The sequence below is a fragment of the Mastigoproctus giganteus genome, chromosome 4 (assembly GCF_048544385.1).
Source record: "Mastigoproctus giganteus isolate SK-2022 chromosome 4, ASM4854438v1, whole genome shotgun sequence".
Lineage (NCBI taxonomy): Eukaryota > Metazoa > Arthropoda > Arachnida > Uropygi > Thelyphonidae > Mastigoproctus > Mastigoproctus giganteus.
Window position 1 is genome coordinate 238,574,560 of NC_143578.1, and position 26,435 is coordinate 238,600,994.

General features: G+C 39.3%; 1 protein-coding gene across 11 annotated transcripts in view; it reads right to left on the reverse strand.

The window, feature by feature from the left end:
- Positions 1-26,435, reverse strand: part of eya (eya transcriptional coactivator and phosphatase 2) — a 257,430-nt gene that overhangs the window by 24,009 nt on the left and 206,986 nt on the right. For 6 of the 11 annotated variants that reach the window (XM_090371235.1, XM_090371238.1, XM_090371241.1 and 3 more), the window contains 9 exons: positions 17,728-17,849; positions 15,094-15,180; positions 14,563-14,649; positions 7,445-7,514; positions 6,846-6,979; positions 5,648-5,779; positions 3,273-3,343; positions 1,348-1,531; positions 1,001-1,078 (listed from right to left, as the gene is read on the reverse strand). In XM_090371235.1, the coding sequence (XP_090227361.1) occupies positions 1,001-1,078; positions 1,348-1,531; positions 3,273-3,343; positions 5,648-5,779; positions 6,846-6,979; positions 7,445-7,514; positions 14,563-14,649; positions 15,094-15,180; positions 17,728-17,849 (965 nt within the window). The remainder of the gene's footprint in view (positions 1-1,000; positions 1,079-1,347; positions 1,532-3,272; positions 3,344-5,647; positions 5,780-6,845; positions 6,980-7,444; positions 7,515-14,562; positions 14,650-15,093; positions 15,181-17,727; positions 17,850-26,435) is intronic. The other 5 variants (XM_090371236.1, XM_090371240.1, XM_090371243.1 and 2 more) reach the window with 1 other exon arrangement.

Here is a 26,435-nt window from a genome sequence, read left to right on the forward strand (position 1 = left end):
GGTTATGCATTTGGGAAACAGAAATCCTGGAGTCACGTATAATCTAGGGGGAGAAGAGTTAAGTGGTTCAAGGCGAAAAAAAGACTTGGGTGTTATACGATTCAATCTGACATGAAATTTTCCACGCAATATATCCAGGCGGCTAGGATGGCACTTGGCTTGTCTATGATATATGGTACCTTTGCTACCAGGAAGGAGGACATCATTATCCCTTTTCACAAGGCGGTGGTTGGACAATTTGGAATTTTGTATTTAGGTCTGGAAACACCAAAAACAAGACATGATTCGGAAAAGGACCACCAAGTTGGTGACTAGTGCAAAGTGATACGCACATTAAGAAAGGTTTAGAAGATGTGAGTTGCAAAAGTCTGAGTACTACACCTTCTAAGAGGAGATTTGGGGCGTATAAAGTGATGAAGGGATTGAGCAAAATGAATGAAGAAAGCACGTTCTTCCTCGCAGGCGAGCAAAGACTGGATCACCAACGGGAAGCTGGTTGTCCAACTTGTCTATCACTGTTAAGCGTGTGTTTGGCTTAAGTTCAAAGTGGAAATATTCTGTATTTTATTTCTGATTTATGCAGAAGAAAGTTCGCTTCCTTTCATCATTTTTCCTTGTAGTGTTAGTAAGTAAAGCGAGGTCGAGCCGGTATTGAACCTGGCACATTAGAAGCACGATCTAGGTAAGAATGTGTGGTTTATATTTTCTCCCCTGACTGCAAGCTAAGCATGGAGAGAAAGAGAGTCCGTAGGGGGCCTAATTAAAGGGTAGTTAAAGGGAAGCCAGTAATTAATCACGGTCTTGAGTGACAAGCAGGCAAATGACGATCGCTTCTCTTCCATCAGCTGCGGCAAGCCAGTGAAGGGTCGGCCTGCTAAGCGTGCATTCTGATCACGCCAGGAATGTTCTCAACTCCAGCCAGCTCACACGATGAAGTACACCTTACAGAGAGCAGGAGGGATGCCAGAACCAGAGGTGGGGGGGCACACGTAACACTTACTTTTCTTTGAGGATCCGTTGCTTGGCTCCGTCTTCACAGGAGACGCCGGACTGTTGTCAATGGTGTAATGCGAAGGTTCTGAAAAAAATTAAATCCTCTTTTCATCACCACGTAACACAAGTCTCATTCTCCGAAAGACAGAATAACTAAATTACGCATTTACTAGAGTTATTTCTTAGTTGGCCTAAAGGCGCCATAAACAGTTTCCAGCCATCGCGAGTGTTAATTGCTTTACTTACTAAATATAAACCGAAGAAAAAAAATTAGTTCTCCAATTGGTCGCCAGATGTCGCCCCCCAAATATGCACGCTGGAGGTACATGTACTCGCGAAAAGTGAGTTACGTACCTGCTGCGGTGGAACATGGAGGTAACTGGGCCAGCTGGTATGTGGCACTTGTAGAGACCGTTGGGGGTGTGGTTAGGCCGAGGGAACTGTTGTTGGCTGAAGGGACGTAAGCGCCATACCCCTGCGCCGTGTAGTAGGGGTAGCTGGTCTGGTTGTAGCCTCCATACGAACTGTAATCTAGGCTCTAGGAAAGAAAGAAAGAGAGAAGGAATAATGGTTGATATATTGGAGCATTTAAAGCCAGAACAGAACCCTGCATAGTTGAGCAAAGCATTGCATTAAACCCCTTTAGGGAATCACGTGTTCCATCACATCTGCGTGCGCATAGCAGCTAAATTATGATATTCGCGGCTTTGCACGACACGCCATCTATCACAGATTCCAGTAATTGATGGCACTTGTGCCACATGCCTATAGGAAGTCTAAGAAAGCAGGAAGAAATCAAAGTAGGCCATTCCAGGGTGATCTGTCATCATCCATAAAATAACTGGCTGGACTACCTGTCGTAATTCGATCTCCATTTCTGGCTTGTAGTCATTTCGTAGCCGTGTGTGTTTTAAATCACCACCAGGCTCGCCACTCTGCGTCTCCCTCCCTTGGTGCTTGTGCGGTAAGAACGAAGTGGTGTGTGTGGGGGGAGGGGGGGAGTGTCTCCCCCACGTAATACCAACCACATCGTCATTTGGTTAATGCTTTGCTGAACTATTGGGTTGTGCTTTACAAGGTAAAAAACTTCTATTACACTACATTCAAAAGAATTACCGTATTTACTCGCACAATTTCCGAAGTAGAATGAGAGGCAGCAAAATTTTTATGGAATTCAAGTTCAGTGTAGAGAATTACTCGTTTTATCCAACTTCTCTGCTAGTTTTGATTTCCTGATGACTTATTTTTTTAGTTCAATAAATTCATTTCTTTTCGTGTGCAAAAACAAATTAGATATTAAAAAAAAATTGGAATTAAAATTTATAAAACTAATGCGCTACATCTTTTTAATATCTATAGCTACCTTTCTACCTTCATTCAATAACATTGTGGTCCAAATGAAAACGAGGCACAACAGTATCATTTTCTTAAGTAGGAATCAGGCCCGAATCCGGTTGCTACTGGAGATTGCTTGCAATTCAAACCAATGTATGATTAAGAGTGAATGATCACATGGGGAAGATGAAGTGTACGGGAGATGGTTATTTTGTGGAAGAAATTCTGCACTGAATTAACTCCTTCCCCCTAATATAACCATTATTTTTAGGGGATTTATTAAACGTCTTACTATCTACGATTATCATACCCCCACTCTTTTTGATGAGTTGAAACCCTGTTATACTCCACGTGAGAAAGCTACGTTTTTACGCAGATTTTTTCAGATTCTTAGGTATTAAGGAGAAGGCTCCTAGTTCTCCTTCCAAATAAGACCACCTTGATTAATTTCAATTGAGTACCAATGTTAAATCTAACATTTTTATTATCAGACAACGTGTTACACTTCCTGCAATTTTATTTAAAAAGTTTATTACTATGCTCGCGTATACTTTTTTGTTGTCTCTTTTTATATACATAAAGTCTCTCTTTATGTTCACGAGTTGTGCATAGCAATGCACGCGAAGTGTGCACGGACTGTCTAAAGTTAATACTGAACCAAATCTAATTTATGAATTTCTATTTTCCATGGATATTGGAAGAAAAATAAAGAAATAATTTCCAGATTTCTATTTTCCCGATTTTAATGAAACTTGGGACAGCTCGACAAATTTTTCTATATGAATAAAATTCCATGAAAATCGGTCCACCGGGAGTTGAGTTGTTACATGCGTACAGACAGACGGACATGGTGAAGATAGGCACTTATCCTAGAAATATTTAATAAAAATCATAAATAAATTGAAGTAACTAATTTGTATTTAAATTAAGGCCTGGAAGCTCACCTGTTGTGCCGGACTAAATGCCTGGGAATTGGTGGTTCCTCCAGTAAAGCCTGCGGTAGGGTATGCGCCACCTAGAAATTTGACAAAAATTAATTTTAAACTTTTAAATAATGCACTAAGGGTAAAAAGAAAAGTTCCCAATGAAGTAATCCCATCGAATAATACATAAAATTACCGAGCAAAGACGAAGGTTTCCTGCAAGCTGAAGGGGACAGAATGAAGGAAATAATCGTATGAAATCGTTGCATACACTCTTGTCTAAAAGTTTGGAACCACGTTTCGTTTCTCTTAATTTTCAATTTATTAAATTAGGACCAACTAGTTTACCAATTTTTCTTAAAATATTTTCTATTGTGTAGAAAAATCAAACCTTAAATAATATTAAACGAGAATATTCCAGAAAGGTTCTAGACTCTTGAATGTGGTAGAACATTGCAGAAGATTCCTGAACATTGTAGATGATTCTGAAGTGGTTTGTCCTTTCAACTACAATTCAAGGAGATTGACAGTTTAAAGGACAAACCTCGATAAGGGCGACCACGTGTAACAATGGAAACACAAGCTAAGACCATGACACTGATTACTAATCATGGTCTGAGTTCCAGCTGAGTTCAATGGGAACAGACAACTCCTATGTCTACATCCACTGTAAAACTTCTTAAACATGCAAGGCCTCGTGGTCGTGTAGCAGTCAGAAAATCGAAATAAACGGTTGGCTTCGGCTGAGAGCCATGGACACTTGAAGGGTGGATCCAAATTTGACATTTTTGGATTCAAGAGTAGAATTTATGAGACGATCAACTGAAGTAAAAATGGTGTCACATTTAGTGCTTACAGTCAAGCATGGTTGTGGTTCCATCATGATTTTGGGTTGCTTCTGTTTTTCTGGAATGGGTGACATCGTCAGAATTGAAGGAATTTTAAGAAGACTACTGAAACATTCTTGAGCATAATATCCTCTGGACTTTGTGGAATTCATTTTGTATTACAACAAGACAATGATCCGAAGCACAACTAAGCTATGCTGGGACTTTCTATTCACTAAAACAACCATTTGGCAAGATGGACTAGAAGATGGGTGAAGATTTCGTAGATGCTATTTTAATTAAAAACCAGCATAGTTGTTAATATTAATCATTTCAATGCTCAATAAAAAAACCTTAAGATAAATAGTTTTTGTATTGTGTTCCTTTTTGATTTTTTAATTAAACTTTACGCTGTGATTCCAAACTTTTAGGCGGGAGTGTATATCAAAAGGATTTTGTTTCAAGTTTCTTTTCCCTCTCCAAGAATACATCAATTTAGTCAGAAGATTCCATTATCAGAAGAGGTTAGAAAAAGGTCCGTTGTGCGCGCACACAATCCCCACCCCACCCCTCAAATTCCGGAAGAGACGGCGTCTATCAAAAGGTTTCATAAATTTTGCTGTCACTGTAAAAACGCTGATGAACCTGTGTGCAACAGATGGTGGGACGCTATTTTAATTACGACAACCCCGTCGCTTTTTCCATCGGGATGCTGCGGATCGGGCGCAATTGGGTTAACAATTTATTTCGTGTTTTTATATTAATTGCCCAGAACTAATTTCACGGGTACACAGACTACCATTACTCATCCCTGCCTAGGCGACGTTTCGGGGGGTTGTCGCCTACCTGCGTCTGCCATCCCGGAGTAGAGAGATGAGAATGAACGCGGATGAAAGAAGATCCACATTTGCAGCACACGCGGACACATCTACGCCAATTAATGAGCGAACTTTTAACTTCTGGGTTGTTAATGAAGAGTGCATTTGAACGAAGAGGCCACCAGTGATTCAGACGAAATCCAGGGTCTGCAGCACTTCCGTGTTGAAGATAAACAAAGCCAGGACTTCTGGCTATGAACACATGTCAACCTCAAGGATGCTTTCGTAACAGATGACTTCTTTGAGTGGAGCCGCCTTAGATAGATGATTTGACTTTGGAATTATGACGAAGGTCATATTCCCAAGTTGGAGTCTTCGATAAAATCTTCGAACACAAATGTTTTATAAATTTTTGAAGAAGAGGAGGAGGAACATCCAAAAGGCTACAAAATATAAGTTGTAGTAAATTAAATTAAATTAAATCATTGAACACCAACGCCATCTTATAGAGCATTTAGTTCAATTCAGTGGAAGATACCGAAGAATATTAGATAAGGATGCCATCATCAACTTCTTGAAAAGAGCGTACCATGTGATTCAAGTTTTTTTATTCTCGGTCTCGACTCCACTTGGGTGGTCGCGCCTAACCGATGAGGGATGCGAAATCATTAATCGCGGTACCAGGAAACCTCCGTCATCATGTTTTAATTGTCTCCTGAGAAATAGCCATAAAGCGAGGAAATTGGCTCACCATAGCTATAGGGGGTTTGCGCTGTCTGCGTGCCATTTCCGGTACTGAAGGTGGTGCCATATGGATTGAGATATGCGGACTGAGAGAGGGATGTGCTGCTGCCTTTGGATTGTTGAGGCAGTGGTCTGGAACCTAGAGGGGGAGGAAACAGATAAAAAGTAATTAATAGAGACTATTCAAAGGCAGATTGCTGTTAATGAACAGAGCGCTGATAGCATCTTTGATTTTTCTCAGATAAAGGAACGCTTTCCTCGCAGTGTCCCAGTTGCTGTGTGCAAGGGTTATCAATCATCCCGCGAACATGCGTGTCATGGAGCGTTTTTCCTGTCATAAAAAGCCACTTGACAAGCAGGACAGAGAGTGTCGCTATTCGAAGCCTACCATTTGGCCTCGTGCCATGGTTTATACACGCCCCCAGCCAACGGAGTCTAGGAGAGAAGTTGTGTGTTTATGAGGGAGCTGTTGTTTAGGGACATTTGTTCGGACGAAAAGGGGGTAACGGAAAACAGTTAAAAGAAGATTCAGTCTCTGGGCATAGCACGAAGGGGGGGGGATTCAGTAAGCGAATGACTTATCTCTGTCCCGCCGGTATGTTACTTCGGGCAGCCATGCGAATCGCATGCTGACAGGGCACTTTGTCCCCTTAACAGATCTATTAGTGAACGCGATAGCTTTGCGGGAACTTTTGTTGCACGCGAAATAAGGTTTAATACCTCTGGAAGAGGCAAAGTGTTATTGGTCAACTTGATCAAATGAGCACACGTAGAAGCATTCCTTGGGACAAAGAGACGCTTTAATATGGGAGGGTGAGGTGGTGTGCCCTTGAATTGCATTCGAATGAATGTCTTAATACCACGTTCGATCCAACAATGAGATTGGATCGCACAAAGTATTCGAGAATCAAAACTCTCATTAGGGCACATCTCTGTAAGGGGGGGGAGGGTCAATGAAGCCACGCTGGCGGAAAGGTACTCACTGCAGAACAAAGAATTTACTTTCAGTTAGGATAAGACAAAATAATTCCGGTAAAGATTTAAATTTGAGTTTCGGTCTTCAGAATCGAGTCCTTTTCTGTCTCCATATTAGGAGTTGGTTGATGTATTGGAAACGAAAACCATCAACACTGAATTTATTAGTATGGAGGCAGCTTAGGAAAATCAATAAAACTAAATACAGCGCAGTTAAGAATGTGGATTACCTGTGACTCCATAGGATTGGGACAACACGCTGTACGCCGTAGCTTGACTTGCTTGGGCATTATAGAATCCAGCAGTGGCCTGCATGGAGTACGCCGGACTTTGTGTTCCTAGCTGGGGATAGGCTTGCATGGTGCTGGAAGGAAAAAAAAAAAAAAAACGACAATTCAATACACAATATGGTTAGAATGGTACAAGTGAATGAATACAAGACCGCATTGAGCGTGGCTGTCTCAGAAGACCGTGGTAATTCTGACAAGTTAAAGATTGGCCAGTTGCCTTCTAATTACGACTATTAAAACACCACTTTTCACTCTCATGCTCGCAAACTGCGTCCCAGCCCATTAGTCTGGCAAGCTGACATAGAGCAGCGCATCAGAGAGTCAAGTAAACACCGAAAAACATCCCAACAGCTGCTTGCGGTCTGCCTCCATTTTTTCCTTCGAAATGATCGAGTTACCGGTTTCTGTAAGTAGGCCTGCTCTTAATGAATTTGATACATAACTAAATGGGAAAAGGCTATTGCCACGAAGCATTACCACGTTTCAGAGAGTACAGAAGTGCAACTAACAGAAACTTAGAGCAATGTATCGTCACTCACCTGCTGTAATACGAAGGCGAATAGGAACTCTGGAAGTCAAGTGCAGCGGCCTTGCCGGGACTCAGTTCTCCTAAAAAAGAGAAAAGGAAAGAAACGCTTAATATTTTCAGAGGACCAGAAAACATTTATATTATATACCATATGAATAACTCTTACGAGAGCAGCAGTGCGTCCATATCATTTGGTCTCTAACCAAATCACATGGACGCAGAAAATTAATTCGCGGTGGTTGAACAATTCCACAAATTCAAGTCGAAAAGGCTAAGTCAAATGGAACAGCTATTTCCCAACAGTAGCTTACAACTGATACCATGGAAGAGACTATAGACGATATATATTCAGAAAATTATAGAACAGAATTTGGCCACAGTTTCTATCCACCTCTATCGAAGTCCTAATAATAATCGGCCAATCTACAAAAGCCTCCAAAAGCCAAGCAAATCATTTCATACATACCTTCATGAGCACTTGCTACAAGAGCTTTCCCATTCTTTGCCTGGAATTTGAAAAATTTAAGAAAACTGCTGTATAAATTGTGGGGTGAAAAGCAATTCGTCTCTGGTACCGCAATAGAGGTACCAGAGACGAATTTCCAAGAGACGAGAATACAGAAGAGTTAAACGTAAAACGAATAAATCAAATGGTATTTTAATTGATTGCACTGGAAGGTCCACAAAAGAAAGACCAACAGAAATGGTTGATGAGTTAAAACAGCTTCTCAATATTTACAGTTCGAAAGCTACTCTTCTAGGAAAATGTCAAGGAGTCAGATTGCTGTAAAATAAGTGATAATATCCTACAGAAGCGTTATTAGAAAAGCTATTGAGGAGACTGGGCCTCCTTTGGGCCTCCTAAAGGAGGCCCAGTCTCCAAAGGAGGAGTGTATATTTTTAGTTATAATAAAAAAGAAAGTGCATGCGCGTGTAATAAACCGTTGGAAATGCTAATGGAGAAGGGCTAATGTCTTGGTAATCCACCAAGGTGATCCTTGGTGGATTACTTTCTTTTGTGGACCTTCCAGTGCAATCAATTAAAGGACCATTTGATTTACTCTTTTTACGTTTAACTCTTCTGTATTCTCGTCTCTTGGAAATTCGTCTCTGGTACCTCTATCGCGGTACCAGAGACGAATTGCTTGGTAATCCTTGGTAATCCACCAAGGATTACCAAGGACCACTTGGCAAGAATGATATACTGAATACATCCAAGTACGAGTGGATTAGAGAAAGTCATGCTCGACCAATCTGGTAATTACTATGATGTAGTCATTAAGCAGTTGGATGTAACAAAGCTTTTCAGTCCCTCATGGAACGCTACTATAAAATGGAAGAAATTGGAGTCAGGGGGCAGTGAGTTTCATATATGGTGAGCCTACAGGATGCAGCAATGTAATTACTTCATCCTTTAGTATTAATATTGGAAAATGCGCAAGAAAGCAAGCTTATAAAGCATCAGACAAAAAAAAAAAAAAAAAGAAAATAGTCCCACATCCCCACTCCAGTAGTCTGTCCAGTCCTTCTTTCAATTTATCCAAATAGCTCACTTCCACAACAACAGATGGAAATTTGTACCAACAATAAAACTGCCCTCCGGCTAAAGACAAACTTCCGCACATCTATCCTGCAACCATCCTTTCTCAATTTGAATTTATGCCTCCTCGTGTGTAGTCTCAGCAAGAAGAAGAAGAATGCCATTCACATTCAGCTTACTCAATCCATTCTAGGCCTTAAACACATCTCACCAGTCAGATCACCATCCAGCTAGGTATTCAGGCGCTGAAATTTGCAGAACTGAAGCCTTTCTAGGTAAGAGCACCCTTTTGTTCCCTTCACCAGTGGTTGCCCTTCTCTGCACCCATTAAGGCAGATCTATATCTTTCCTGAAGTGGGCCTCCACGCCTGTATATAATACTCAACATTCACCTCGTATAAAGGGATAATCACCTCCTTATCCCTGCTAGTAAAGTTTGTTATATCACTGACAAAACCCCATGAGCTTTCGTGGTAACATGTCTGCATTCTTCAGAGAATTTCATATATGACTGCACAATTACCCCTAAGTCTTTTTCATTTTCCACTATCCTGAGGGTCGCACCAGACAGTTCTAAGTTACTCTGGGATTACTGCTATCATATGCAATACCTTGCATTTGTCAATGTTAAACTTCAGCCCATCGACCCAAATTTTCCTAGATCTCGTGGCAGTAGCTCACCCTGATTACCTTTTGACCCCCCCCCTCCCCTTGGTGATACATTTGCACGTTTCCCGTCCACAGGGACCTTCCCGGATCCAAAGATTCTCTCATAATTATGGCTGAGGGTTTGCCTACCTCCTTTGCTGCCAACCGTAATATAACTGGATACATCCCATTTGCCCCAGGCGCCTTTTTTGTGCTTAGCTTCAACACAATCTATTTCCACTTTCCTTTCAGTAATCACAAAATCATTTAGCTTTCTGTTAGTTTGATAAGCTTCTGGCATCCCCTTCCCTAAAGAGTGAAGGTAGGTGAAAAATTCTTATTCTGTTTTTCAAGCAAGGTGAGCAAGATCATCAACGTTTAATCGATCAATTCTATTCGTATTATAAGTAAAGAAGTCATAGTTGCTTTCCTATGTATTCCTTGCCAGAGACTTCTTGTAATCTGCTTTCGTTTGTCTGACTTTTGTGACTTGATTGCAGACTAGTTTATATCTATCATAGGCTTCTGAACAAGTGGGTCACTCAGAGCTGAATATTAGATCCCCTATTGTTTCTAATTTTCATAAATGTTGAGGAAAGTCAACAAGGAAAGATGCTGGAGTTTTCTGGTAATTTTAAAGTGGGAAGGATGATTGATAATTCGATTCGACCCAGTTTATGATGCTCCAAAAAGACTTGGATCAATTGCATTTATGGTCCGAAAGTGGCAACTAAAATTTAATGCTTCTAAATATAAGGTTATGCATTTGGGGCCAGAAATCCCGGAGTCACATAGGAGGGGAACTAAATGTGGTTCAAGATGAAAAAGACAAGTGTCTTGATTCAATTGAACATTGAATATAAAGAAGTGGCTAGGAATCAGAAGTACACTCATGTATATCTACATAGGGTGCAATGCTGAAAAGTACGTCCCTTCCCCTATCCAAATTTACACGAACAGTAAGCGCACGAGTCCATTCTCAAGATGAGGCAGGGGGAAGTTGCCATACTCAATGGCGATTTCCACTTCTGGTCTAAATTAATTTGAAATGTAAAACGTATTATAAATTTTAGGATTGCTTCAGGGCTGGTCAGTGGTGAGGAGGAGATTAAAAGAAAAAAGGAACTTATTTACTATAAACAGGAAATCTCACCTGCTTCTCAAACAGATTTATCAGAGATGGAATGTTTATAAAGAAAAGAAATAACCTCAAGAAGCATCAAGTTCAAGGTTATGAACAAAAACCAAGAAGGAAACAGAGAAATGAGGCAGAGTTAAGTCATTGGGGTGAGCATTTTAAAGAAAAAAAGCCAATTTAACCGACTCAAGTTACGAACCTGGTAATTTGCGTAAAGTTTTAAAATACCAAATCTATCTATTCTCTGTACGGAACTTGCTTCTTCTTTCGCGTATCGGATCAGTTTCCAGTTACAGCTAAGCTGGAACACGAACGGGCAATGAAGTTAAACGATGTGTCGCCATGCTATCAGTCACCTGGGCACAGCGGGGATGCCACGGAACGTCTTTTGTGTTACGCAGAACAGGTAGTGAACAGGTGGAAGAAATGTGTGGCACATTTCTTTGCAGGTGATAAGGCAGAGAGAGAGAGAGAGAGAGAGAGATGTGTGTTATCAACAGCTGCAAACAACGTCACTGGAGAAGCCTAAAAGATAGGTGGAGGTCTTTTCTAATCAAGTTAACAGCAGAATCTAGCCTTCCTTGCGATGAAATTCAAGTGGGCCAAGCAATCATGGCAGTGCTATATAATTTAAATCAGTCTAAATTTAAAAGGAGTTTAATTCTTTTATTTCTCGAAAAGTTTGGTGGATTATAGATTACGTTGGATGAAGTGAAGCAGAGGACTAGGATTTCGTTTTTCCACAATATCAAGGTCATCTGTAAATGTCCATTGGGTTGGCTTCTTGCATCTAATCTATAAAACAAATGGAGCGAATATTTTTAACTTAGTTACCATAAATTTAGATCGTATATTATCGTAATCGACTGTTTCCTTTGATTGGGGCATGGTCGCACAACCCAACTCAACGTTCTCATAATAGATCCAGTTGTAGTTACCTCTGCTAAGAATCGAATACCAAGAATATCAACCAGCTCTAGAGAAGGCACGACTAGATGGATGAAAGTAATTTTCAAAATAGTCATTTACAATAGGCAGTAAATGTGTTGAGAATTAGTAAATTAATTACTACTGATGCAACCGAGAAGTCTAGGAATTGGTATAGCACAACTAATGATTTCAGAGGCAATATCCTGGATGGGTTCATAATAATTGGTCATAATTTAGTTATAAACCAATAGACCGAGTCAATATACAACTTAACCACAATAGCATTGCAGAGTCTAACATCGATATAACATTTTCTAGTTGGGGTACAAGACAGCAGATGAGTAGCTGGCAAATACATGCGGATTGGACAGTTAGTGATCATCGGGTGATAACTCTTTGGTACGATGAATACCAGTATGAAAAACAAAGATCAATTAAGTGCCGAACTTCATATTGATTTTCTATTTTTCATAAGATTTTTTATTAAAAATGTTGGCCTGTTTTTGAATATTCACTTAAGTCTGACTTTATCCTCATTACTGTGAGATTCATGATAAAATACCAGCTAATGATTTTATAACATAATGCATCATTCACAAATTAAGGCATCATATAAATCATCAAAAAAGAAAGATACCTCGAGTAAACGTGTTAATGGCGGAACAACGAATTAACAATTCTTAGGAAGGTACCAAAGAACTAGGAATTGGCAACCGGTTGAAGTTGATCAATTGTATAATGAATATTTGACCATCAAAAATAGGTACATCAAGGCAATAGCTGAAAGGAAAGGGCAGATGGATGAATTATGTTTCTGGTATTGGTAACTCCAATTCATGAGGATCTTATATAAGATAACCAGGATACAAACTTCAGATGGTTTTGGTTCAGTAATTAATAATGACAGCGAGACTACAGGTTGGACGGACTATAAATATTATTTTAGAATCAATATTTATTAAAGATAATGATGGAATTCTGCCATTCGATTATCTAACCATATAGTTCCGACAGTAGTATTTATGAATGAATGAATTAAATAGTCCTTGAGAAATTTAATATTAATTCATAGTGAGTACATGGTTAAAAATATATTTTTATATTAAGATTCATGTTTTACCAGAAGTACTATTAATGTTATACAAGTGTGGCTTTCTCAGGAGATTTTTCTTGCTCCGTGGAAAGCTGTATTACTTAAATTGTTTAAAAAATTCGATGGATTTGACCAGGACTGTAGGTCATACCGTCCAATCGCCTTATTGGCTAATTTAGAAAAGACATCGGAGAGATTAATAGCCATCAGAATTATACAGTTGTTGGCTGCCAAGGAGTATGGATTTAGTGAAGGATGGTCGTGTGAAGACACTAGCAGAATTTCTACTACATCTTGAGAATTCCTCCGCGAAATATGAAATAGCAATATTCGTCGATTTTGAAGGAGCATTTGATTCTGTATGGTGGGAATGAATGCTGGATAGACTACGAGGAACAGACTATGCTAAGCAATTATTCCAGTTATATCGAAGTTACTTTACTGATAGATAAGTAGTAGTTAAATCTTGCCATAAATCAATAACTAGACAAATATCAAAAGGGAATCCCCAGAGTTTAGTCCTGGGGCTCATTCTTTGGAACTTCAAGAACAGTCCTTGAGGAAATCGCAAATGGCATTTTAATGAATCGAAGCCTTTGGATATTTAACAATAAGCTTACTATTAGTCCAGTTAAAACAACGATGATCTTTAAGTCAAAGCTCGATCCAAATCGTCCACTACAAGTCAGAATATATAGTATTAGATTGCCATTAGTCCAGAAAACTAAGTATCTGGGAATTATTATTGATCAAAAGCTGTTTCTCCTCCATTTAATTAATCTTACAGAGAAGGTAAAGAAGAACTTAAAGTATGTCGAACTGTTTGAACAGCAACCCTGCAGGTAATTTCTGGGACAATTCAATTGGACTTATTTGTACTCTATAGAAGTTTACTTTATCGGTTGAAAAAGCCGATTCCTACCGACGTATCGAATATTAGTATTAATTTACAAACAGATAAGAAGCCTGAAAATAAAGGGCTGTGAAATTGAGTTGAATAAAACTTGACAGTTTAGGTGGGAATACCTCTTCAATGGGAACAGAAACCAAAAAGGTTCTTTCCAGATGTAACTTATTTGCAAAATAAACAGGTTTAAAATGGTCTGGCCAATTGTACAGGTATCTGTAACAGCACAATGAAACGAGGTGGATTTGAAGAAAAAGTTCTAGGAGCCACCTATACCAAATATATTTCCCGATAAGTAAATAGTTACTTAAAGACATTGCCATCCAGTTTGGTTGTTGGCAATATACGAAGTAGTAATTCTAATTTTCGATAAAATCATTTTATTTATTGCATGCCACTACATGAGAGAATTATCAACGAAAGGGGCTAGTCATTTTGAAATCCATGGTAATTACCTATTGAAGGGAGTGAGCAAGCACAGAAAATGAGAATTTCTTTTACCGAAGTTCTATTTAAACGAAGTTATTTGATTTGGAGGATTAAAATGAGCTCTTCATTTATCATAGAAACAAAGACAGGAATGAATCATGCTGCTGTTTTCAGAGTTTTATCGAGAATTTCACAGCAGTTTAAAAAGAGTTGAACTATGGTCACTGATGTCTTGTTGGCCAGCCTCCATCTTATCAAAATGAAATGGTTAAGAACACGTGCTCTTCCTGTCTTGATCAATAAATCTCTTAAATAGAAGAAATCAGAGGATTCGTAATAAATTCCTTTTAAACAAACTTTGAAGTAATCGCATTATTCATCTATCATCATTACAACTGAAAAAAAGAAGAGAAAAGGATATTTATACATTTATATGCACTTACCCGTGTACGCAGCGAGTGAGTCAACCGTAGAATATGCAGAGTCCACCTGGCTGCTGTCTGTTGTCCCTGCTAGATGTTCGACTTTCACTGAAAATATAAAAGAAAACTTTCCAATCTCCACACAAGTGGGCTAAGTTTCTTAATTTCAAATACTTGAGCCGTTACTCATTCATCCCCTTCCTTCATTTCACCGTACACCTCACCTAGATTTATTTATTTTTTTAGCTGGTTTCCAAGGTTGCATGAAGCGATAAGAAAGATATATAGCCCTAAGAAGATTATGCGCGAGTAGAGTTCAACTGATAGCGGTTTGGATTTTTGTGCACAATACCACGTGCTTATCGGCCACAAATTTCTCAACAAGTTACCAGCAGAAGAGAATAATTTTATTTGTATTTTTAAATCATTTCAAAGAGATGATTTGCATGGTGCACCCTCTAAGAGAACTGAGATATTCAAAGAAAATTTCAATTTAATTAATTTTTGGCAATAGGTAAGGTAGTATTTAGAAGAAAACTATCCAAAGCTCACCTGAGGAGTCAGTGTTGCACATTCCCCATGTTGACGTGGAATTGTAAGATGGTGAGTCGCCGGAGCTGGCCATAGACCCTAAGACACCTGCAAAAATACAAAAGACATACAGTCATCACCATAAATAAACATCAATATTAATTAACTAATCCAACCACGTGAAGACATTTGACAAGTTACTGAAAGTCTTCATCCATAATACTTCATTTTAATAAATATTTTCTAAAATACGATGTTCGCTTATAATGCTCAAAATCACTGATGGAGTAAGACTCCAACGAAAAATCACTACAAAAATGGAGACAGTTCTTTTCGTACGGAATATAATAAAGAGTGGACTAGATAGGACCATTACCATTACTAGATAGGATCGAAGTAGAAAAGTCACAGAAATCCCAAAAGAAATGGCACACTATGTACTTCAAAACGATCTTTACAATTGAAAGACCATTTAGAACCAGGCGGAAAACAGTGATTGCTGTAAATTAAGTGATATATAAATCTCGGGGAAAAATTAGTAAAGCAGAGTGAGGGTAAGGTTCTAGGAACCATAGTTAAGGATACGGCCCATCTAGATAGGAAAGGTATCATTGGCGAATCACAGCATGGTTTCTTTAAAATTGTTTTAAAATGATTTAGATCGGTGATAGATTATGGTCATATGGTTTGTTTGTGATATACTGGAACAAGGGCTTGACAGAGGTATAAATGCTCCAAATTGAAGTCCTCAAGTGAATGAGGTACATTTGCTCTAGTAGAAGTGAGAGGAACCAGAGGAGACAAATACAAAACTCTGGAATAACAGACGGCTGATTTCATAAAGTTCTCTTTTGGGCAGTTTGTTGTAGATTATGGGAAAGAATTGCCTGCCACAGTTGTCGAGGCTGAGAGTTTTTCAAAGCGGAATTGGATAGCGGCTTTTTTGGAAACAGGGAATTTGAATTTTCTCTCCTTTTTTGGCAGATGCAGAAAAGTCCTTTTTTGTCTGCATCTGCCAAAAATTTCCAAACTGGATAAAAACAATAAAAAGGAATTTATTTTAATGTGTTTTATCTTTCTCTATTAATAAGGAAATTAATGTTCACAGCCAGACGGTACATTAAAGTAGTGACGAAAATTCGGGCTAGTACGTTTGTGGTCCGAATATGAAGTGCTTATTTCAGGAGTCTGGTAACAAGTTACTTTTCAACACAGTCCTCTTTGGAGTCAATACATTTGCATATCGATGCTGCAATGCACTGATTCTAGCTGCGAAGAAAGTATTCTCTTGGGCCTCCAGGAATTCATTGACTGCAGCAATGGTCACTGTCGGTGGCAAAATGGATGCCAATATGGTATTCTTTCAAATTAGGAAATACGTGAAAGTCCGATGGTGCTAGACCTGATGAATATGAGCGATGTTCGGTCCAAGATTTCAAAGTCGCTGATGCAGTGCAGCCATGGCAGACTTGTGAGCAGGAGCTATGTCCTGGTGGAACAAGACTCCTTTGCCCAGTTATCCCTCGGCGTTTGTCTGATGTGCTCACGCAAACGCTTCACAAGGTCTGCGTAGTCAGTATCTCCCCCCCCCCAAAAAAAAACCCCGATGCCATCGCCCTGCCACAGAAGGAACCGACCTGACTTTCTTTGGAAGAGAGCAGAGCTGTTTCCACTGTTTGGACTGCTCCATTGCCTCCATTTCGCTTATATAGGGTGTCACTGAAAAAAAAATTGTAAAAACAAAATTATTACATGAGTGACTGGTTAGGTCAGTCTGGCTGTTCGGCCAACAATTTTTTTGAAGTAAACGGATGCTCCAAAGGTGCAAGCTATGAAGTCATCTTCATTGGAGACTGTAGTTAGCCGATCTCAGAGGAGGTATAGGGTTTTCCCGTGAGTTATTCTAGGTTTTAAAAACCTCACACCATGCAAGTCGGCAGTGAACACATGTCCAGACATAATACATTTATGGTTTTAAGTGAACGCTTGGGGGCCGTTAATATCAATATTTATAACACAGAATGAGTGAATCTGCTACACATTTAAAAATCTGACAGTCAGAAACAGCTGTTTCGAAGCTTACTGGCTTCTCATCAGCTGGCGACTGTAAGCTTCGAAACAACTGTCCTGGTGGTGTCTTAGATGGATTCACCTGTTCAGATAACCCGATATAATTTAAAATGATGGCATGTCTCTAAGTTGAACATAAGTTAAATCCTCAACAATTCCAGTACTTGGCCTTCAGTGGGAGTACACATCCATTAACATAAATGATACATATGGATCATTTATGATACACATCCATTAACATAAATGATACACATCCATTGTAATGATACACATCCATTAACATAAATGATACAGGCACCAGAAACACTAAATACCAATTTAAAAATTTGCACAAGCTGTTCGAATTGCATTTCTTGTACTGTTTAAAACATCTGTTCACGCAGGCCCAGGAGTTATTCTCTGAAGTGTTTCTTCGAAAAATTTTCCAATTTCAGCTTCTGAGGACTGTTTTAGTAAATAATTAACTGTTTTAATGCGCATGATAATGGCATAAAGACCTATAAATAACGTGGAACAAGGAAAATTAATTTGCATCGGGTAAAAGAAGAGTTAAATAATTTTAAAATGCAAAATGAAGGAACAAACCATTTGTGGCCAATGAAGGAGGAAGACTCGGAGAATCTGAAGTCAGCGAATGAGGGGATGTCTGTCCACTGTCGCCTTGGGTCTCGGGACTGGAGAGGTTACCTTGCTGCGTCTCCTGGCTTCTGGAAGACAAGAAATCAGAGATAAATAAGGGTATCGTGCAGGCGGACTGCATTGCTTTTACCAAGTTGTATGCGATCGCTCCAATCCAGAAAGCGTGTAAATTTTTTCACACGGAACTTCATAACCATCCGGTTGTTTATTTGAGAGTGGCGGAAAGAGACAAAATGCTTATCCCCAGCATCTAAACGCAGTCAATTAGTGACATTAGAAAGCGGAGTGGTGAGTTTTATCTCACTCCAATCACCATTACCACCAGTCCCCCTGATACGACTACCGGTAGTCTGGACCTTATCACCAAGCATGTGGCAACGATCCATTGACGCGTCCGCACATGATCAATCACGGCTCGCGCTCTGTTACCTCTCCGGTTGAAGAAAGGGTGAGATTAGAACGCTGTGCAATAGGTGAAACCAATGACCTGACCTCTGAATGCATTCCGATGATCGGGTGTAAATATAACACGGATGAGTCGCATCTGGAGGCACGGTGGTTTCCCATGGAATGAACTTTAACAACTTCATTTATTTGGCACAGTCGTTCTCTGTAAGTTTAAGAACTAGGATGAACCGAGATGAACCATGGACAGCTTCATATTGAAGGACAAATGAAGCTCAGAGATTTTAAATTAAGCAATATTCATTAATTTAAACTGTCACGAGCTGAAGACCACGAAATAGAAATCTGAAGCCATAAGGCATTTCACTTTTAATTTTTTAAACACACTAAATTATTTCCATAAGATATTAAAATTAGAAATTTTAATTAGCACATTATCGATTCTATATTAATTAAATTCCATCTTAATAAACGAAAGAGGACGTTATAAATGGGTGCCTCTACTTTGTAAAGAGGCTTTCAGTTTTAATTTGTTTGAAAAGCGAGATATTAATTAGTCAATATTATTAATGAATCGACCTAATTATGTAAAGTATAGTATAGTAAATATTCTCAGTATTTTTGAGGCCAACCTTATGTTAAAATAAATATGCCACCTTCCGCTTTGCATCATAATTTTGGAAACATTGTATATCCTTGAAGGTGCCATCTTGAGGTCCCGATTCTTTAATAAATTGTTTGACCAGTTCCAGCTTGATATGGAGTAGTGGAGCAAAATTTCTTGGAACCAAGGGATAGTTTACTGCGTCGTGCACCAGCTCCCACTCAATTCTGGCAGACCATTTTCCTCTGTGGAGGAAATGAATGTCTGTGGAGAATTTTGAATTCTCCACAGACATTCAATTTATACTGGCCATACTTGATCATCTCTAACACACGTTTCACACCTCCTAGTCTTTTTTTTAAATTTGAAATGGGCGCGCACCAGGAGTGGATGGGTCTATATTCCCAAGATGGTACATAGTTTCCAAACTTGAACTGTCTAATAATATTTTAGTGCAGAATGGCTCAAAACTATGTAAAATTCAAACTTCAGCCATGTAGTAATGATGCTAATGTACTAACCAGTGTCATATTTGAACTGTCTATTCTGATCAATATCAATTCCTTCATAAAATCATTTAAATCAAAATAGCACAGGGATTCTTCAACAGTGTAAAATCGAGCATAAGGGACGCGTCTTTTTCTGAATGTGGAACTCCTGGTTGGGATCGTAGATTACACTCTTTTAAATATGTCAGGAGTTCCATTGGATTTGGTTAGACCCAAGTCACTCACTCAGTCATCCAGTGCTTGCTGATTGCACCACCTCCGGTGGATGCGGGACTTGTGCATTTCGGCACGAACAGAGATAGTAGATCCGGCTCCTCGTGAGTAGGGATGGGCCCCAGGCAGCAGCTGCACTTGTATTGGCTGTTCTCTGGTGGCCTGACACTAACACCACACATAATAACACTTTTTCAGGCCAGTTTCGTAGAGGTTCTATGCCATCACAGATGAACTAGGTGGAGACGGGATTTTTGCCTAGGAGCCACCCTCGATACCAGGGCACACGCACATTCTTGCTGATTAGGGAAATGCAGTGTTTTACATGAACAGGCTTTTGAGTTTCAATCCTAATTATCCTGTTCACCAGATTCATCATCCATTTTGGAAGACTTATCTGAACGTTGGATTGGGAATTGGCATATCTTCATCGTATGGGCACTGGATCAATATAGGATGTTATGTTGGAATACTACATTTTGATCTGCAGAATTTTTAAACTTTGATATATACAAAATACAAAAGTAGCAGTTGTCATGATGACTTGCGAGTTCTCTCCATATTTGAGGTATAGCAAAAGGCATTACTACAAAGACAGAGAGAGAGAGACAAATGACATATTTAGTGGTTTTTCTCTGGTGTTTTTGAAATGAAAGAAAGCTTCAATTCAGGTCAATTATTAAATCTAGAGAGGAGTTTTAATTCTTACCATCTCCGCAGAAATTTATTTTAAATTATATTGAAAATGTGCAAGCTTGGAAAAATTTCCTTAACCAATACAGAAAATTTTCTAAGATAAATAATGTTTCAAATCAATGTGCATGGAAAAGATTGACTGCAAAATGCATGCCCTTGCAGTGACATCTCGCATTGCTTCCCTACTGGTAAAAGGAGGAAAAGCTCGCTTGCTCACTCACTCTAAGTTGCCGTTAAATCTTGAAACCAACCTAAACCAATTTTCAGGACACTCTTAGAGAAAATGTCCCGCAAAAGTGCCAGTTCCTTGTTTGAGATGAGTGCACGATGCCTCGAGAGTCGTTTTCTCGCACCATGCAAGACCTTAAGCATGCCAACAAAGGAATGGTGAGGAGGGGGAAGAGCCCGATGAATTACAGGCCTGTGTCAGACAATATACATAACAAAAAAAAAAAAAAAAAAAAAGAGATGTAAATATTTCCATGTATTTTGACATATCAAACACTAATGGGACAGCCACTACCCAAGAATTTCTAAATTTTCTAAAGTCATCTGGAGCTACCAGATGAGACTGAAATTGATGTTTCATCATGTTTCTTTGGCATCTAGAGACCCACCTACAGTCTGCAATAGAAGACAACTGGCTGCCAAGGAACCACCATTATAACTGGACATGCACGTCGAATGTATTCATTCACGTCACACACACACACTGGAAACTTTTTGGAATGATCAATGGAGTCACTAGTAAAATGTTGGGGAGGCCCCTTTCTGGCAAGCTCAGGCGACGTCCAGGTTGAGTTTTTCCCGATCGCGTCAGAATCTGATTTTAAACTATACTGAAAATGTGCAGTAGTTTGCTCATTAATACATTAAACCCATTCTGTATTCAAGAAGTGCTCAACAAAATTCTACTATATGATGGGTAGCCGTGAAAGCTGGGATTTGGTGGGGGCGCGGAAGGTGCACAGGGACATGGGTTAACCCCTCGACATTATATACAGACGAGGTGACATGCATGAAAAAAAAAGCCGTATTCCTGTTGTTACAATTTGAATTAAAACTGGGAACGGCTTAGAAAATCTTGTTAAAAGAATCAAACATAAAATTTCATAAAAATACTTGAGACAATATTCAAGTTTATGTTGTTGTAGGGTTTGGGAGGCTCAGCAGCTAAGCCCATATTTCTCCGTATATTGTCTGTAAATTGGGTGTGGTGAGGTCGATTTTATATTTGTTGGAAGAAAAACCACAATTTTCGGGAGAAAAAACCATGCTACCCTCGCTTGAGACAAACTAACTCAGCCTCGTTGTGAAAAAGCCCATAAAAATACCTCACGTCATCGATGGAATTCGAACTCGTCTTTTACACCCGGTGTGGGGGGACGGTAATTCTACCAACTTGCTACCCCACGAGGGCAATAGCAGGTTTACACATAAGTGATAGTTTGGGTGAAAAACACAATATTAAAGATTCCATTAAAGATTCGAATAATCGATGTTCCAATTAATGCAGACTATCTTCCTGTGAAGATGCAGTTAAGATGAATATATTCACCAGCGAACATTACAGTATACGTAAGAGATAATCAACAAGCTAACAATTTGTAATTGCTATTTGCATACCACAAATGAGTGAAAACGCCTTTGCCTTCTCTATGCCCGTCTCCCAGAAGATGGATTTTCTGGAATTTTAATTTGGATCTCTTAGAAACACTTGCTAAGTCATCCCAAAGTTCATCAACATCGGAACAACAGCAAACTGAAATCGCCGGTCCCATAAAAATTGCAATATATTTGGAACACAAATCCCACCTCACGATTACCAATCAATAGAACAACACGTGGTGAAGTTCCAGTGACAGGTAGCTTCTTGGGTACAGTACAAAAGTTTTCACAACCCATGGGGTAATTGAGTATAATAAATAAATAAGATCTTTATTGTAAGGTCACCGGTACACGCAGGTACCACGACTCTACAATACCCTTCACGGCATCATGCCAGGGGTTAACAAGCGGCAGAGATAACCTCGCCGGGAGTATAAAGGTTAAATTATAGCCAGATTATGTATATATATTAAAAAAAAAAAAAAAAACTGAAAGCAGATAATATTGACTTGGAAGGAAAACTAATACAAAATATAAATAACTAAAATAATACAAATTGCGATAATAAAAAATAATTTCCTTGAGTCCGGTTTTCTGTGAGATTCTTGCCCAGCTGTAACGATCTGAGATTGGTTGGTACTTGTGGAGACCACATGCCGATCTAGGACGAGCAGTCTATACCTTTTATCATCGATGATTTTAAACAAGTCAGCATCCAGGGATTGAACCAGATGGAGCTTCTAATAAGGGAGGAACAGATCTTTAAAATGTTACCTCGAAGGAAGAGCAAGAAGCTTGGGAGTGGAGCGGAGAGCTGGTTGGGGAATCCGCCAGCACACGGTGTCCCAAATGTTGGGCGCTGAGACTCTTCCTGCGGTCATTTTTACAGTGAAGATGAGTCTTCTCTAGTGCATTAATGCTGAAAACCTGGTTAACTTCAGCGCGTTGGCCATCGGTGTTGTGTGCTGCTGTGGTGGGAGATGACACTTCCAGGTTGCCTACTTCAGGAGCCAGTATTCTGCGGCTTTTAATGGTTTCATTGTGGTGTTTGCAGCTGAGTCCCACTACTCTATACAGTACACCTCCGAAAATCATCATCCTGATGTACATTTTTATCAGGTTTGTGTTCTGAATGTGTAGCAAGTGCTGCTTGGCAACCCACCGTTTCTTGTTGAATTTAGCATAGTTCTTCTATATGATGATGGAATCTTATAACTTAAGTTATTATACTCAATCTTAACAAGGGATAGCTCTTTAGGATATATCGAAACAAAAGTAATCTCCGAAAGATTTATAATTTTAGTTACTGGTTTCAACGATATCAGTGTTATATTTAAATCACTCCGAGAATCGGTTCTGATTTAAAATACTAATTGATGACGTCATTCATTTGGGTATACTGATGACCTTGTAGTAAATTATAAATCCTTTTGAGTATTTCTACTTCAAAGGCGCAAGGGTTTTTGTTAATGCCATTCAGGAGACAAAGTTTCGTGGAAATTACTAGTAAATCAGCTCGAATTACCTTTACAAAAAGGAGAATCAAAAATGATAGCCTATCACAAGGGATTTCATATAAAGAAAGTGAAGTCTCACACCGACCTCGGCATGACTTGGGACGACTGCCTCACTTTTCAGAACCACTATTCGACCATGAAAACGAAGGCTTTATCGACAATGTGGACAATTCGACAAGAGCTGACGGGGTTACTCAACATCGATGTAGTCAGAGGATACGTCCAGCGGTTCCTTCAACCTATCGCATTATATGCATCCCAATCTGGTCTTCTGCCCCGACGTCGTACATAAACAGATTCCTGGCAGTAGTACTGGCTAATGCATGAATGAATAGGGTCACAGATGAATGAATAGGGTCATGGGCAACGCATTCACCATCTCCAGGGCTGTTTTATATACCAACCTAAATATCACTCCTTGGAGAGTTCATAGCATTCAAGGAATTTTCTTCTTCTTTCCCAGATTGATGCCCCAGTCTTCCAGGACTTCTCTACTTCACGTGCTGGATGCAGTAATGAGAACCTCTACCTACCTTTACATTCTGTACTGTCCAACCTGTGCTGCCTGAAGAATTTCTTCCCAAAACTTTTTGCAGTCAACTTTTTCAATTCATTGGCAATAGACCCTGTGAAATACTTACAAAGTAACTAGTACAAAGTGAAGAGTCTCTCTGAAGCTCATAGCTTTCTTCAATTGTAGAACTGGAACACCCTCCCACTGAGGAAACGACCTGGATAAAGAAGATGGACGACCAACATGAAATGATTGTTGAACGTTTAATTTTGTATGAGACTACAAAATTTGTTTTCATTTTGTAAATAATGGAAATTCTTGAATTTTGTACACCCTTCTAGCCGGTTAGCTGTGTGAAAGGGATGAAAGAAAACACTTGCTACTTTAATAAACGGATTTAATAAACAAAAATAAACAGTTCTTGGGGGGGCAGTCGGAAAATTGACTCAGGTCAGTGGCATGGGACAAAATTAGACTTGCACCCTCTCTGACAGCGCTCGTGTGCAACGAACCTTTATAACCATTCAAACCATTAATTATCCTAAAGGCCTGAAAGAGATACTGTAATAAAAGCAAAATCCACCAGCAATTAAGACCATATAGAAAAACACCTTTTTACTTAACCGTTCGTTATGGAAGGCTACACGCTATATAAACTGAAGAAATTAGAGTTATTGGTAAAGTCCAATGCTGGATTGTAGGCTAGCTAAAAGATAGGAGACAGAGGATTTCATAAATAGCTAGCCTTCGGAGAGGACCAGTTAACAAGTGAGGTTCCTCTTGGAAATTTTCATAAATCACATTGACGAAAGTATACAAGGGAAGGTGTAAAGTCAAAGTTTGCTGATTGTATTGAGGTCTACACAAAAAACAGCTTCTGGAGAGAGTTCAAAGAAGGGTGACCCTGTTAGCGATGAGTAGAATCGATACACATACGAAAAACGACTTAGGTGTGGATTGTAAAAGATTGACAACTAAACATCTAAAGAAGATATGATTAAGGTATATCAATTTTTCATTTTTATTAACCTGAACTGGTTAATAAAAATGAAGGAAAGTCAGTTCTCCCTCGTAAGTGAGACAAGGGAGCACAATTATAGAATTCCTCAGGAAAGAATTGGCAGAAAACCAGAGCTCAAATTCGCCTATGGCAGTGGATTGTCGAACTGATGACGTTAACTTGCCACCTCACTGGTAAAGAAACCAGTGATTCCTTCGCTCGAAGAATCAGTGTCCGATGGATCTTTATTAAAAGCAAGATTAAAAATATTGCTATCCTGGTGGTATCTCCAACATTCTTCTGTTGTTAGAAGCTACTTCGGATAGTTGAATATTTCCCAGATTTAAAATGCTCGAAAATAATAAAAATCATAGGCGTGAACAATGTGGAGCAGCTATCAAAAAAGTTGCAAGGGCTGGATTGATTAATTGTGATAAGCACCAAAGCAACTAAAGCAATGAGGCATCAATATATATAGTCTGAAAAACAAGAAACAGCATCGGACAGTTTGAGATATAATTTAATTTAAAATCTTATCCTGCTCCATGACTGGAAAACTCAGTGGAAAGTCAATAATTGCTAATAATTAAAATATTTAAAAATTATTGGGACATTATCGTAACATATAATGATACTGCCTAAATTCGAAAGTAGGCCTTTTTCGATGTTTTCAGGGTCCAAAAAAAAAAAAAAAACCGCTCTTCCTCAATGCATCCAGCCATGAATATTTCGGAAGGTTTGAAATATGTAACTAAAAAAGCAACTAAAAGCATAATTCACCAGCGTATTGCCTCTCCTGAAGGAGTCATTATCCAGAAAGCCGTTGTGGACGATATAGTTGTCTAAATAATAGCACAGTGATGATATTAATATCCACTTGGAGGTAAGAACATAAAAAGAAACTATGGGTAAATTATAAGCGAGAGTCTGCCTGAAACTGCACCTAGAAATACTCAAGTATGAAATGCTTCAGCTGCTTCGAAAAAGCTGAAGTAACAGAGGAAATGGATTGCGTCGCGAGACTTCCTCTAATATCTTCACAGCATCCGCTTATGAGAGAGAGAGATTCCTGAAGAGTTATTACACAAGACAGTGCAGAAGCAGCCTTCTTACTAACCTCATAACTTCGGTTGCACGAGCCTGGAGGACAAGTTCATGGAGAAGATTTATTGTTTTGCCCATCGTTGGCTGCTGTCATCACTACAGGTGTGTTATCAAATTTCAGAAAGTGTGTCCTTGCTTGGCTTTGCACAGTCGTACAGTAGGTTGGCCGCATGTGTTTTCAGCGACTCCGGCAGCTGCGTGGCATCGGCGCCCGAGATGTGGTACTAGATTCCAGAGGAGGAATCTGATGCGCCACCTGCCAAAGCTGTCTTTTTAACTTGCACGGGCCTAAGTGAGAGTACGAATAAAAGTTTGGTGGAGGATTACCACTGGCACTGACAGCTTCTCATCTCATGGTGGGAATTGAGATGGCTTTAATAGTGCGTCTGGATCAGCCAGAAACCAAGTGCGAGTAATGTGTGTATAATTGGCCACTATAATGTTATTTTAGGCCTCACTTTACGAGTGCAAACAATAACCCGAA